The 14508-nt window shown below is 37.0% G+C and overlaps 1 protein-coding gene across 1 annotated transcript in view; it reads left to right on the top strand.

Annotated features, from left to right (window-relative positions):
- The window catches only part of Cdkl3 (cyclin dependent kinase like 3), a 42420-nt gene that overhangs the window by 13320 nt on the left and 14592 nt on the right, over positions 1-14508 (top strand). Inside the window, exon 4 of the mRNA XM_047557010.1 lies at positions 1982-2160. Within this exon, the coding sequence (XP_047412966.1) occupies positions 1982-2160 (179 nt within the window). The remainder of the gene's footprint in view (positions 1-1981; positions 2161-14508) is intronic.

Here is a 14508-nt window from a genome sequence, read left to right on the forward strand (position 1 = left end):
TCTTGTTAAGAGACAGAAATGTAGAAATCAGCAGTGTATGGATAGTCACTAAAGCTTATGAGTTGATGAACCATATGTAAAAATCATCTCAAAATCGACCAAAACTTAAATATAAGACCTGAATCTAAAATTACTAGAAGAAAACATAGGAGGAGACTCCATGACACTGATCTGGGCAATGATTTTTTAAAATATAAATCCAAAAGCACGTGCAGCAAAAGTAAAATAGACAAACGGGATTACATTAAACTAAAAGCCTTCTTAGCCTTTTAACCAAGGAAACAATCAGCAGAGTAAAGAGAACCTACAGAAGGGGAGAAATATTTGTCAATCAACCTCCGATGATGAGTTAACATCCAAAATATGTAAAAAAATTAATACAATAGTAAGAAAACAGATAAACTGATTTAAAAATGGACAAAGGATAGAAACAGATGTTTCTCAGACAGGCGCAGTGGCATTTGCCTGTAATCCCAGCAGTTCTGTAATTCCAGCAGAATTATAGGAGGCTGAGACAGGAGGATTGCAAGTTTGAAGCTAGCCTCAGCAATTTAGCGAGTCCCTGAGCAATTTAGTGAGACCTTGTCTCAAAATCAAAAATAAAAAGGACTGAGGATGTGGCTTTGATTAAGCGCCCTGGCTTCAATACCTGGTACAAGGATTAAAAAAAAAAAAAAAAAAGGCATACAGCCAGGCTCAGCAGCACATGCCTGTAATCCCAGCTACTCCAGAGGCTGAGACATGAGTATCACAATTTCAAGACCATTCTTGGAAATTTAGAGAGACTATCTCAAAATCTTAGAAAGGTCGGGGAAGGCACTGGGGCTGTAGCTCAGGGGTAGAACACCCTCTGGTCCAATCCCTAGTAGAGGAAAAAAGAAAAGAAGGGAACCCTTGCACAATGTTGGTGGGGATGCAAACTAGTATAGACATTATGCAAAACAGTATGGCAGTTCTTCAAAAAAATAAGAATTAATGGGCTGGGGGTGTAGGTTAGGGATAGAGTACATACATGCCTAGGGTGTGTGAAGCCCTGGGTTCGATCCTCAGACGCAAAATAAACAACTAAAAAAATGAAAAATAGAACTTTCATATGCTCCATCAATACCACTAGTATATATCCAAAGGAAATGAAATCAGTATGTCAAGAGTTATCTGCACTCTTGTTCATTGCAAAGCATTTTTCTTAATAACCAAGAAATGAAATTAGAACCAAAATGTTCATCAGTGGATGAATGGATAAATGAATTCCAACATGGCATATATATATAATGAAATACTATTCAACTTTAAAAAACAAGAAAATACTGTCATTTGTGATAACATGGATGATCCTTAGGACACTGTGTTAGGTGAAATAAGGCACAGGACAAATATAATGAATCTCATATGTTGAACTCCGAGAACGGTGAATAGTTGGGTAGAGAGTGAAGAGTAAGAGTACAAGAGGATGACTTCAGGAGGGTTAGCTGTGAAGGAAATGAGAAAGGGCAGTAACTGGAGTGGGTCATGGGGTTAAAGGAAAGTTAAATGTTCTTAAGTGTTTTTGATCTTTTTTATAGAAATGTGATTTACCTTTTTAGTATTATGTCTATCTTGGCTTCATTTCTTTTTTTTTTTTTTTGGTACTGGGATTTGAACCTAGGAGATATTCTACCCCTGAGCTACATCCCCAGTCCTTTTTATTTTTTATTTTAAGACAAGATCTCACTAAGTTGCTGGGACTGGCTTTGAACTTGCAATCCTCCTGCTTCAGCCTCCCAAGTAACTAGGATTACAGGCGTGCACCACCATGCCAGCCTGGCTTCATTTAATTTTGAAGTGATGGATAGGGTAAGAATTGAAAACATGTAACTATTTTTACATGTGGTAAGGAAGTAACTTCATTGCCTTAACTAGATTTTCTCAGTATAATTTTTGAGAGATTTTCTAGAAAATGAAACCTTATTTTAATATATTTCATCTTCTGTTTGTTTTTTAGATTATTCATCGAGATATAAAACCTGAGAATATTTTAGTATCCCAGTCAGGAATTACTAAGCTCTGTGATTTTGGTTTTGCACGAACACTAGCAGCTCCTGGGGACATTTATACAGACTATGTGGCCACACGCTGGTATAGAGCTCCAGAACTAGTATTAAAAGATACTTCTTACGGAAAGTATGTATATTTTGGGAACCTGCCTAGCCTTTCCCAGGCGTTTACCTACACTCTCTGCCCTCTGTGTCTAGATTGGGTCTAAGAAGAGGGACACTTCTAAAGGTAACAAAGACCCTATGAACATCTGTATTGCTGGTGGCTGCTGCTGTGCTTAACCTCTGGTTAAATGGCTGCAGCACCAGGAGACACGGGTAGAGATCTCAGGGTATATCTATGCTTGCTTTAAGCTGCGCCATACCTTTGGAGATCTGCCCCCTCTGTTTATCTTTGGTCTCTACATTCTGCAAAGGGTTTTAAATCATTTACCTCCTTCTGCCAGTGTTATAATTGGATCTGCCTGTTTCCTGGAAAAATGGCATCCTCTTTCAAAGACTAGCAAATAGTAATTTTTAAATTGTACTGTTCTTGATGACTCAGAAAGGAGCATGGTCTCAGGCTAATGTAAAATAACTAGATAAAATACAAATAATCAGCCTTCAAGAACATAAAGGGACAGTGGTGTACAATCTCTTTAATAGAATTGCAGGGATAATTTTCTTGCGCTTTTCCTGGAAAATAATATTCTGTTATTATGCTAATATATAATAGTGGCAGTGGGATAGGACCTAGGGTCTCACACTTGCTAGGCAAGTGCTCTACCACTGAGCTATAATCCCAGAACTTTTTATTTTATTTTGAGATGGGGTCTCTTTAAATCATTCAGGCTGGCCTCAAACTTTCGATCCTCTTTTGCCTCAGCCTCCAGAGTAGCTGGAATTACAGATGTGTGCCACCACACCCAGCTGGTGCTTTAGATTGAACCCAGGGCCTTGCACATGCCAGGCAGGCACTCTAGCACTGAGCTACACCCCAGCCCATTTTTTGAAACAGGGTCTCACTAAGTTGTGAGGGCCTCGCTAAATTGCTGTATCTGGTCTTGAACTTGCCATCCTCCTGCTTCCTGAATCTCTGGGATTACAGTTGTGCACCACCACACCCAGCCCATTCTCAGTTTAAATAAAAGCACACCAAAGCACAGAGGTAAAATAGTCACATAGCTGGTTAAGGTGCCTAGCTTCTAACCCAGGTGGTCTGGATTCACAATTCATGCCCCCAAGTACTTTTTTCTTTTTCTTTTTCTTTTTTTGGTACTGGAGTTTGAACCCAAATTAACTTTATCCCTAAGCTACGATCCCAGTCCTTTTTAAAATATTTTTTAAATTTTGAGACAGGGTCTTGCTAAGTTGCTGAGTCTGGCCTCAAATTTGGGATCCTCCTGTCCCAGCCTCCTGAGTCTTTGGGATTACCTCCCTCTGCCAGTTTTAAAATTGGATCTGCCTGTTTCCTGGAAAAATGGCATCCTCTTTCAAAGACTAGCAAATAGTAATTTTTAAATTGTACCCAGCCCCAGAGTAACTTTTCAGTTGTACCTGCCACTGAGACCCTGCACAAAACCATCTCTAAGCCTCGCCTGTAAAGTAGTAATAATAATAGGCCCCACTTCATGAGTTTGTTGTGAGAATTAAATAATTTGATATACTAAAAGGATTAAAATATAGAAAATGTTCAATAAATGTTAGCTATTCTTATTCAGCTTTTGTCTTCCAATTCTTCTTGTCCCTGGGCATAATATAGCCTTTGTAAGATCTATGTACAATTTTTTTCTTTGTACTGGGGATTGAACCCAGGGGCACTTAACCATGAGCCACATCCCCAGCCCACTTTATTTTTTATTTTGAGATAGGGTCTCACTAAGTTGCTTAGGGCCTCTATAAGTTGCTGAGGCTGGCTTTGAACTTTGATTCTTTGAACTTTGATTTGAAACTTTTCTGCCTCAGCTTCCCTAGACGCTGGGATTACAGGTATGTACCACCACGTGCTGCTTTTGTTTTCTTCTTAGTACTGTGGATTGAACAGGAGGGCACTCTACAACTCAGCTACATCCCAGTCAGATAGGGACTCACTGAACTGCCCAAGCTGACCTGGAACTTGTCATCATTCTCCCTTAATCTCCCAAGTATCTGGAATTGCAGGCATGTGCAAACCAAGCCTGGCAAAACCCTTTACTGACACACTCCCTAGCACTACCCCTTGCCCCTAAATTGTATCCTCTTCTAAATCTTTTGTCTTTTCTGCCAATATTATGTCAGTTAGCATTTTTTAAAAATATTTTTAGATGTTGATAGACTTTTATTTTATTCATTTATTTATATGTGGTGCTGAGAATCAAACCCAGTGCCTCAAACAAGTGCTCTACCACTGAGCCACAACCCCAGCCCCTCAGTTAACGTTTAACATAGTTTCACTCTTTCTCTAGTCCTCTTTTGTTCTCTCTCTCTCTCTCTCTCTCTCTCTTTATTTTTTAACCTCTTTCTAAAAGATGTGTTCCTTGAGGACAGGCATAATCTGTTCTATTTTTTCTTTTTCCATGTTTTTAATTGGTGCATTACAGTTGCACATAATGGTGGGATTTGTTATTACATATTTGTACGTGCACACAATGTAACAAAATAATTTGACCAATATCATTCCCCAGTGTTCTCCCTTTTCCTCCCTTTCCCCCTCCTCTGGTCCCTTTCCTCTACTCTACTGATTACCCTTTGATTTTCATGAGGTTCCCACACACACCTTTCTTTTCCTTATTCCTCTCTAGCTTCCATATATGAGAGAAAACATGGTCCTTGACTTTCTGAGTTGGCTTATTTAGGTTAGCAGTGTTCTCAAGTTCCATCCATTGTCCTACAAATGACATAATTTCATTCTTTATGGCTGAATGAAACTCTGTTGTGTACATACACTATGTTTTTTTTATCCATTCATCCATTGATGGTCACCTAGGCTGGTTCCATAGTTTAGCTATTGTGAATTATGCTGCTATACACATGGGTGTAGATGTATTGTTATAGTATGCTGACTTTAATTCTTTAGGATAAATACTGAGGAGTGGTAGAGCTGGGTCATATGGTGGTTCCATGCCTAGTCTTTTGAGTATCTTTGTATTCCACATAGTCAAATTTGGTGCTTTGCACATAATAAGATTGAATTCTACTTTACATTGTGTTTGGAACAAATTTGCCAGTGAGTCTCTACTAAAAAAAGTTTTAATCGTAATAAACAAACAAACAAAACCAACGGAAAACCTCATATAACAAATGTACAGTTACACCATCAAATCAAAACTAGAATTTTGCTTGCTACCGTAGGAAACCCTTTGTAACCCATTCCGATTACAATCTGCTCCCTTGTCCCCAAACTAACCACAATGTCGATTTTTATTGTAATCAATTCCGTGCATTTTCTAATAGTTTTATCACTCATATGTACATCCATTTAGTTGAATGTCACCTTTTTATGACATCTTTTCTGAGATATGATTTGCCTACCATACAATTTACCCATTCATAGTGTACAATTCAGTCATCTGTAGTATAGTCAGAGTTGTGCAACCATAAATAATCGCAATAATTTTAGACCACATTTGTCACACCCAAAAGAAACCCTGTATCTGTTTTTTTGTTGTTGTTTGTTTTTGTTTTTGTTTTTTAGTCCTGGGGATTATTGAACTCAGGGCCTTCAACATGCTAGGCAAGTGCTCTACCACTGAGCTACATCCCCAGTCCTTAAACCCTATATTTATTAGCAGTTACTTTCCATTTCTTCCCAACCTCTCCAGACCTAGGCCACCACTTATGTACTTTTATTCTCTGTGGATTTGCCTATTCTGGATGCTTCATGTAAATGAAATTATACAATATATGGTCCTTTGAGACTGCCTTCTTTCATCTACACTTTTTAAGTTTCTTCCATGGTGTACACTTTTTAAGTTTCTTCCATGGTGTCTGAATAATATTACATTGTGTGGATGTATCACATGTCATTTACCTAACGTTCATCAATTAATGAACACTTGACTTGGTTCTCCTTTTTTTGCTATTAAGTATAATGCTGCTCTGAACATTTGTGTAGGTAAATGTTTTCATTTCTTGGAGGTGTTTACCTAGGAATTGGAACTGTGGGTCATATGGTAGCTGTTCGATCTTTTGAGGAACTGTCATGCTGTCTTCCAGAGTGTTTCCATTATTTTCACATTCCCACCAGCTGAATATGAGGGTTACAGTTTCTCTATATCTTTGCTAACCCTTTTTATTATTATTATTTTTAAATAGCTATCCTCACCTTTTTTGTTAAATAAACTTTTGGGAAAATTTTAGATTTATATAAAGGTTTCAAAGGATAGTACAGAGAGTTTTCATATATCCCTTACCCAGTTGCTTTTTATCCTAACGTTACCCAAATGTGGTATATTTGTGAAAACAACACTTGTCTTTTTTGTTTAAATAAGATTTGATATGTTTTTAAAATCTCTTTTAAACTGCAGGAATTTGGAGCTGAAGATGTAGCTCAATGGTAGAGTGAGTGCCTTACATGCAGTAGGGCCTTGGGTTTGATCCCTAGCACTAGCTGCAAAACAAATGATAACAAAAAACTACAGAAATTTCCTTTATCCCTTTCTTTTCCTTATAGTTTATCTGTTAAAGCCAGACCATTTGCTATGTTGAATTTCTTACAATCTGAATTTTGTTTATTGCATTCTCACAGGGAAGTTCAACGTGCTTCCCTAACTTTATATTTTCTAGGAATTGGCAACTAGATCCAGAGGCTGGACAGTCTGAGGTTCAGTCCCTTTGGCAAGAGGACAGGCTTTATTTTCTTCTTTTATTAGGAGGCACATAATGTGATGCTAGCAGCCATTAATGCTTAATGGTGAGATTCAACAACTCTTAGGGGTTTGCAAAATGGTAATATTTTAATTGCATCATCCTTTTAAAATTTATTACTTAGAATACTTTATGAAGGGACATTTCTCCTCATTTGGTTACTCAGGGATACAGTTCATATAGAGAAAGCAGAATAAATGTTTATCAATGTTTAAGATGAATTGGCTCTAAAAAAAGACCTCCAAAGTCTACATTTAATTTTCTAAAAATATCACCAGGTCAGGGATGTAGTTCAGTGGTACAGTGCTTGCTTAGCATGTATGCAAAGTTCTGGGTTCCATCCCCAGCATGGAACTCATGGACCTAAACTTATTTAATGGATTTCTTTGCATTGCAGTTGTTGGAGCAAGAGGATAATGCTTCCTTGCACTCATCGCAAGATCACAAGTTCCCCACTACTCCCAGTATTCTAACCCATGGGCACTGTGTCACTGAATTATATCCCCAGACCTTTTATTTTTTATTTTGGAATAGCATCTCACTAAGTTGCCCAGGCTGGCCTAGAACTTGTGATCCTCCTGCCTCAGCCTCCTGAGTAGCTGAGATTACAGATGTGTACCTCCACATCTTGATTTACTTTAAAAAGTTGTATATGGCATAGAAGCCTTCAGAAATGAAGACCCAAGAAAAACTTTTGTGTTTTTATGCTAAGTATGATAAAAAGATATGAATAATTGTGGAGAAACATAATTAGAATAAAAGGATATGATCTAATAGTAATAAACTGAGGGGAAAAAGCCAGCAAGGCCTGTTCATTCTGATTCTTTTCCCTCTGTATAGCATTCTCACTACCCCCACCTCTACAAGGGACAAGATCCCTCTGGCATGAGGAAAAATAGGAAGTCAGGGAATCAGGAAAAGTAGGTCAGAGAGTATCCTTTCTAGCTTTTATGACTTGCTTTGGAGGAGAGGAATTCTAGTTTCTATGACATACCTTGGGGAATAGGGAAGAAAGGAGGGCAAGAGAAGGTCAGAGAGACCTTGCTTCTGAGGTTCTTCCGGTCTCTTTCAGTTCAAAGTACACAGCATGTCAAGTAACCATATTTTGGGATAACAAGTTCTGAGCACCTACACAAGTGTTTTTATTATTGAAGTTCAAAATTTTTCATCTTTGGCCAATGAAAGCCTTTTCAAGGTAGCTCCTATGTCTTTTTTTCCTTCAATTTTGATATTTTTTTTTAAATTTATTTTTATTGTAAACTCCTATGTCTTTTTAGCATGACCTAGTATAGAGTCTTTGATAGCTTCTTTGCTACCTAACTGACAAGATGTTCTAGGCTTATTTTTACATGTTTTTTTTCTAGATCTAGAGTCAGCCATCTATATATCTTTTTAGAAAATAAGTTTTATTGGGATATAATTCACATACAATACAATTCCCTCATTTAAAGTGTGAATGTCAGTGGTTTTTAGTATATTTACTGGTAAGTGCACCAATCACCACAATTTCAGAACTTTTTTAAAAGTATTTTTTAGTTGTCAGTGGACCTTTTATTTTATTTATATGTGGTGCTGAGGATCAAACCCAGTACCTCACCCATGCTCAGCAAATGCTCTTCCACTGAGCCACAACCCCAGCTCAATTTTAGAACATTTTTATTACCTCAAAAATTCTCGTTCCCTTTAGCTATTATACCCCTATATCTCTGACTCCTTCGCCCAACTCTCAGCAACCACTAGTCTATGCTCTATATTTGCAGTTTCCCTATTCTGAACTTTCATTTGAATGGAATCATGTAATATGCGGTCTTTGGTGATTGGCGTCTTTCACTTAATATTTTCAAGATTCTTCCCAAGTTGTAGCATGTACTGGTATTTTACTCATTTTTTTTTCCTCCAGTGCTGGGGGTTGAACCCAGGGCTTCATGCATACTAGACAATTGCCCTACCCCTGAAATACACCCCCCCAGTCAGTGTTTCATTCCTTTTTTTCCAATAATATTCTGTTGTTTGGATATAACACATTTTGTTTACCTGTCCATTGATGAATCTTTTGCCTACAAACAAATGCTACAGATGTTTATATACTAGTTTTTGTGTGGATATATATTTTCATTTCTCTTGGGTATACACCTAGGAATGAAGCTGTTGGATCATAACATGATAAATTTAATTGTTTGAACTGCCAGATTGTTTTCCTAACATCTTCATTATTTTACATTCTTGCCAGCAGAGTATGAGGGCTATAATTTCCCCACATCCTTGCCAACACTTGTTATTATATAATTTTTTTATTCTAGCCATGCTACTGGGTATGAAATGATATTTTACTGTGTGTTTGATTTACATTTCCCTGTTGGGTAATGATACTGAACACTTTTTCCTGTGCTTTATTGGCTGTTTGCATATCAGAGAAATTTCTGTTCAGAGTCTTTGAGTATTTTTAAATTGGTTTGTCTTTTTATTACTGTTATAAGATTTTTTTTTTTTTTTTTTTTTGGTGCTGGGGATTGAACCCAGGGCCTTGTGCATACAAGGCAAGCACTCTACCAACTGAGCTATATCCCCAGCCCTGTTATAAGAATTTTTAATACATTCTATTCTGTATGCAATCCCTTATCAGACATGACTTGCAAATATTTTTCTTCATTTGTGAATTCTCTATACTTTCTCATATATATATATATATATATATATATATATATATATTTAGTTGTAGGTGGACACATACCTTTATTTTATTTTTATGTGGTGCTGAAGATCGAACCTAGGGCCTCACACGTGCTAGGCGAGTATGCTATCACTGAGCCACAACCCCAGCCCTACACTTTCTTCTTGATGATATGATCTGTTCATTGTGCCCATCCCCAGTTGTTACCGGTGTTGTTCTTCTTTCCCTCCTCCTTCTTCCTTTCTTCCTCCTTCTTCTTTGATTGAACCCAAGGGTACTTTACCACTGAGCTATATTACAAGTCCTTTTTATTTTTAAATTTTGAGACAGGATTCTCATTTAGTTGCTGAGGGTCTCACTAAATTTCTGAAACTGGCTTTGAACTTGCAGTCCTCCTGCCTCAGTCTTTCATGTTGTTGGAATTATAAGTAATGCCACTGTGCCTGGCTCTAGTTCTTTTAATCCTCCCTTACCCCTGCATGTTAGACCAAAGCTTGGTTGGATCTGCTTTTCTTGACCAAGCTTGTGTGACTGTCTGTATCTGTCTGTCTCTTTCTTAAAAACAAACTCTGGAAAAATTTTATTAAAGAAAATTTTTGTATAGTTTACTTTTATTTCAGCATGTTTTCCATGATATCAAAATCACCTGGATCCATTTCAGCCAGTGTGCATATTCTATAGTATTTTCTGCATGCTTGTGTCCAATTCAATATTATTGCCATCATACTGATGTACCCCCAGTTTGGCCAATATGGTGTAGTACTGTTTTGGATATCCTCAAAGCTGGGAAGTTGTTGGTAAGGATAACTATTATAGTTTAGCTTTGAAGTGTCCCCTAAAATCTCAAGTGCTGAGGTTTATTTGCTCATCTGTAGCACTATTTGGAGGTCATGGAACCTTTACGAGGTGAAGCCTAGTCAAAGGAAATTACATTATTGGGGGTGTGCTGTTGAAGGGAATATGGGGACCCTTGCCCTGCTCTTCTCTCTTTGCTACTTGGCTGCCATGAGGTGAGCAGATCTCCCACATGTGCTCCCCCACCATGATATACTGCACTACCACAGAACCAAAGCAACTGGGCTAAGCAATCCTGGAATGAAACCTCTAAACCATGAACCAAAATTAATCTTTAACCTTTTTTTTAAAAGTTGTTTGTCTCAGGTATTTTGTCACAGCAACAGAAAACTGACTAGCACAATGACCAATTTTGCTTTGCCTTGTCTAATCATCTTCAGAGTCTGTTTGTTCCCTAGCATATACTTTCCACCTTTCATTGATGAGTTGGAGCCTAGAACTGATCAATTCCAGAAACATTTTCTACAAAGCAAACATTTAACATGGACCTGAAGCCTTGTATACAACCACCACAAAACTGGATCTAGCTTTCTGGAGCTGAACCCCATAATAAAATCCCTGAAATAGAGGGCCTCTCAGGTTTCCTTTGGGACCCTTCAAATGCCAGTGGGCATGCTGTCTTGAGTGTATGTGTGTGTGTGTGTGTGTGTCTTATTTAAATTAATAGACCTTTTTTCTTAGAGCACACCTCACTCCTACATTTCCTCTTCCTCTTCCTCCTCTTCCTCCTCCTTATTATTATTATTATTATTATTATTATTATTATGTTCTGTTGGTACTAGGGATTGAACTCAGAGGGTTTTACCACTGAACTACATTCCCAGTCCTTAAATTTTTTTTTATTTGAGACAGGGTCTCTCTAAGTTGCTGAAGCTGTCCTTGAATTTGTAATCCTCCAGCCTCAGCCTTCAGAGTTGCTGGGATTGCAAGTGTGCTCCACTGGACCTGACTACATTTCCATATTATTAACATCTTGTATTGTATGGTATATTTGTTACAATTGATGGACCAATACTGATACATTATTCTCAACTAAATCCCATAATTTGTTTACATTAGGATTTAACTTTCTGTGTTGTACTTTCTGAGTTTTGATAAATGTATAATGTCACGTGTCCATCACTTCAGTATCATACAGAATAGTTTCATGTCAATAAAAATCTTCTGTACTTTACCTTTTTTTTTTTTTGGTACTGGAATTAAACTCATGGGCATTTTATCACTGAACTGCACCCCTAAGCCCTTTATATTATGTTTTATTTTCATTTCTGTCTTTCTCATTCTTTCTTTTTCTTTTCTTTCTTTCTCTTTTCCTTTTGTACCAGGGACTTTTGTACTGGGGAATGAACCCAACCCTTTTCATTATTTTAAAATTTTGAGATAGGGTCTTACTAAGTTACTTAGGTCCTCACTAAGTTGCTGAGACTGGCTTTGAACTTTCTATCCTCCTGCCTCAGCCTTCCAAGTCTCTGGGATCACAGACTTGCACCATCACACCCAGTTTTTATTATGTTTTATTATTTTGAGACAGGATTTAGCTAAATTGTTTAGGCTGGCCTCAAATTTGTGATTCTCCTGCCTCAGCCTTCCAAATCATTAGGATTACAGGTGTGCACCCCAACACCCCATTTGTACTCTACCTTTTTATTCTTTTCTCCCTTTCCCTTAATTGACATCCACTGGTCTTTTTTTTTGGGTGCTGGGGATCAAACCCAGGGCCTTGTGCTTACAAGGCAAGCACTCTACCGACTGAGCTATCTCCCCAGCCCCTGGTCTTTTTATCATCACTACACTTTAGCCTTTTCCAGAATGTTATATAATTGGAATTATACACGATATAAATTTTTAGACTAGTTTTATTGACTTAGCAACATGTATTTAATGTTGTATGATTATCATTTTTTTTTTTTTTTGGTGGCTTGATAGTTCACTTTTTTTTTTTTTTTGCTGCTAAATGATATTCATTGCATGCATGTACCACAGTTTATCTGTTTTCTTATTGAAGGACATTTTGATTCCTCCCAAGTCTGTGCAATTATGAAGCAAGTTGCCATAAATATTCATGTCCAGGTTGTTATGGGACCATAAATTTTCTACTCACTGGTTAATTGCCAAGGAGTACAATTGCTAGATCGTGTACTAAGACTATATTTAGTTTTGTAAGAAGTTGCCAAACTGTCCTTCAAAGTGGCTGTATAATTTTGCATTTCTGCCATCAATTTGTGTTGCTCCACACCCTTACCAGCAGTTGGTGGTGTCAGTATTTTAGATTTTAGCCATTCTAATAGGTATATAATGGTATCTCATTGTTGTTTTAATTTTTTTTTTCTGGTACTGGGGATTGAAACCAGAGGTGCTTAACACCACATTGCCAGTCATTTTCACTTTTTATTTTGAGATAGAATCTCACTAAATTGCCCAGACTGGTCTTAAACTTGGTGATCCTCTTACCTCAGCCTCTTGCATCACTAGGATTACAGGCGTGTACCACTGTATCTAGCTGTTGTTTTAATTTTTTTTAGTTGTAGATGGACACGATACCTTTAGTTTATTTATTTATTTTATGTGATGCTGAGGATTGAATCCAGTTCCTCACATGTGCTAGGCAAGTGCTCTACTGCTGATCTACAAAACCCAGCCCCCACTGTTTTAATTTTCAGTTCCTAGATGGTATATAATGTTCTGCATCTTTTAATATGCTTATTTGTCATCTGTATGTCTTCTTTGATGAGGTATGTGTTTATATTTTTTGCCCATTGTAAAATTGGTGTATTTTCTTATTGTTGAATTTTAAGGTTTTTTTTTTTTTTGTATATTTTGTATACAAATACTTTATCAGATAGAAATTTTGTGAATATTGTCTCCCAGTCTATGGCTTGTCTTTTCGTTCTCTGAACAGTGTCTTTCACAGAACAGAAGTTTTAATTTTAATGAAGTTCATTTATCAGTTTTTTTGTTGTGTGGACTATGCTTTTGGTATTATATCTAAAAACTCATCACCAAACCCAGGGCCATTTAGATTTTTTCTATGTGTTTATCTAGAGGTTCTACAGTTTTGCCTTTCACATTTAAGTGTATCATCCATTTTGAGTTAATTTTTGTGAAAAGTCCAAGATCTGTGTCTAAATTCTTTTCTTCTTTGCATGTAGATATCTGTCCCTGCACTACTTGTTCAAAAGACTATCCTTTATTCAACTGCCTTTGCTCTTTTGTCAAAGACCAGTTGAGGGACTGAGAGTGTAGCTTAGGTACAGTTTGTGCTTAGCATAAGTAGGGCCCTGGGTTTGATCCCCAGCAACTCAAAAAACAAACAAAAACAAAACCAGTTGACTACACTGTTGTGTGAGTCTGTTTCTAGGCTCAGTATTCTATTACCTTGGTCTTTGTTGTTTTGTTTTGTTTTTTTACCATTACCACACACTGTTGTGCTCAGTGTGGCCTTACAGAGTTAGTGCTCTGACTTTATTCTTTTTCCTCAAAATTGCATTAAAATACTTTGGTGGGTCTATTGCCTTTTCATACAAACTTTACAATTAATTTGTTAAAATGTACAAATTATTTTCTTAAATTGACAGATCAAATTATATGTATTTATCATAGACAATAATATGATGTTTCCAAGTATATATACATTGTGGAATGACTAAATCTAGCTAGTTAACATATGTATCACCTCACATAATTATATTTAAAAAAAATATTCTTTAGTTGTTGATGGACTTTATTTTGTTTATTTATATGCAGTGCTAAGAATCAACCCCAGTGCCTCACACATACCAGGCAAGTGCTCTACCACTGAGCTACAACCCCAGACCCACAAAACTAACTATCTTTGTATGTTTGTGTGTGATACTGAGAATTGATCTAGGAGTGCTCTACCAGGGAGCTACACCCCTGGCTATTTTTATTTTTTATTTTGAGACGGGGTCTCGCTAAGTTGCTAAGAGTCTCACTAAATTACTGAGGCTGGCCTTGAACTTGCAATTCTCCTGCCTCAACCTCTGAAGTAGCTGGGATTACAGTTCTGTACCACAGTACTGATTTAATTATCATTTTTTAATTTGCTGGATTTTTATTGGAGTTGCATTGAATCTTTATATAAAATTTGGAATAAATAAAATGTTG

Source organism: Sciurus carolinensis, chromosome 6 (genome assembly GCF_902686445.1).
Source record: "Sciurus carolinensis chromosome 6, mSciCar1.2, whole genome shotgun sequence".
Classification (NCBI taxonomy): Eukaryota; Metazoa; Chordata; class Mammalia; order Rodentia; family Sciuridae; genus Sciurus; species Sciurus carolinensis.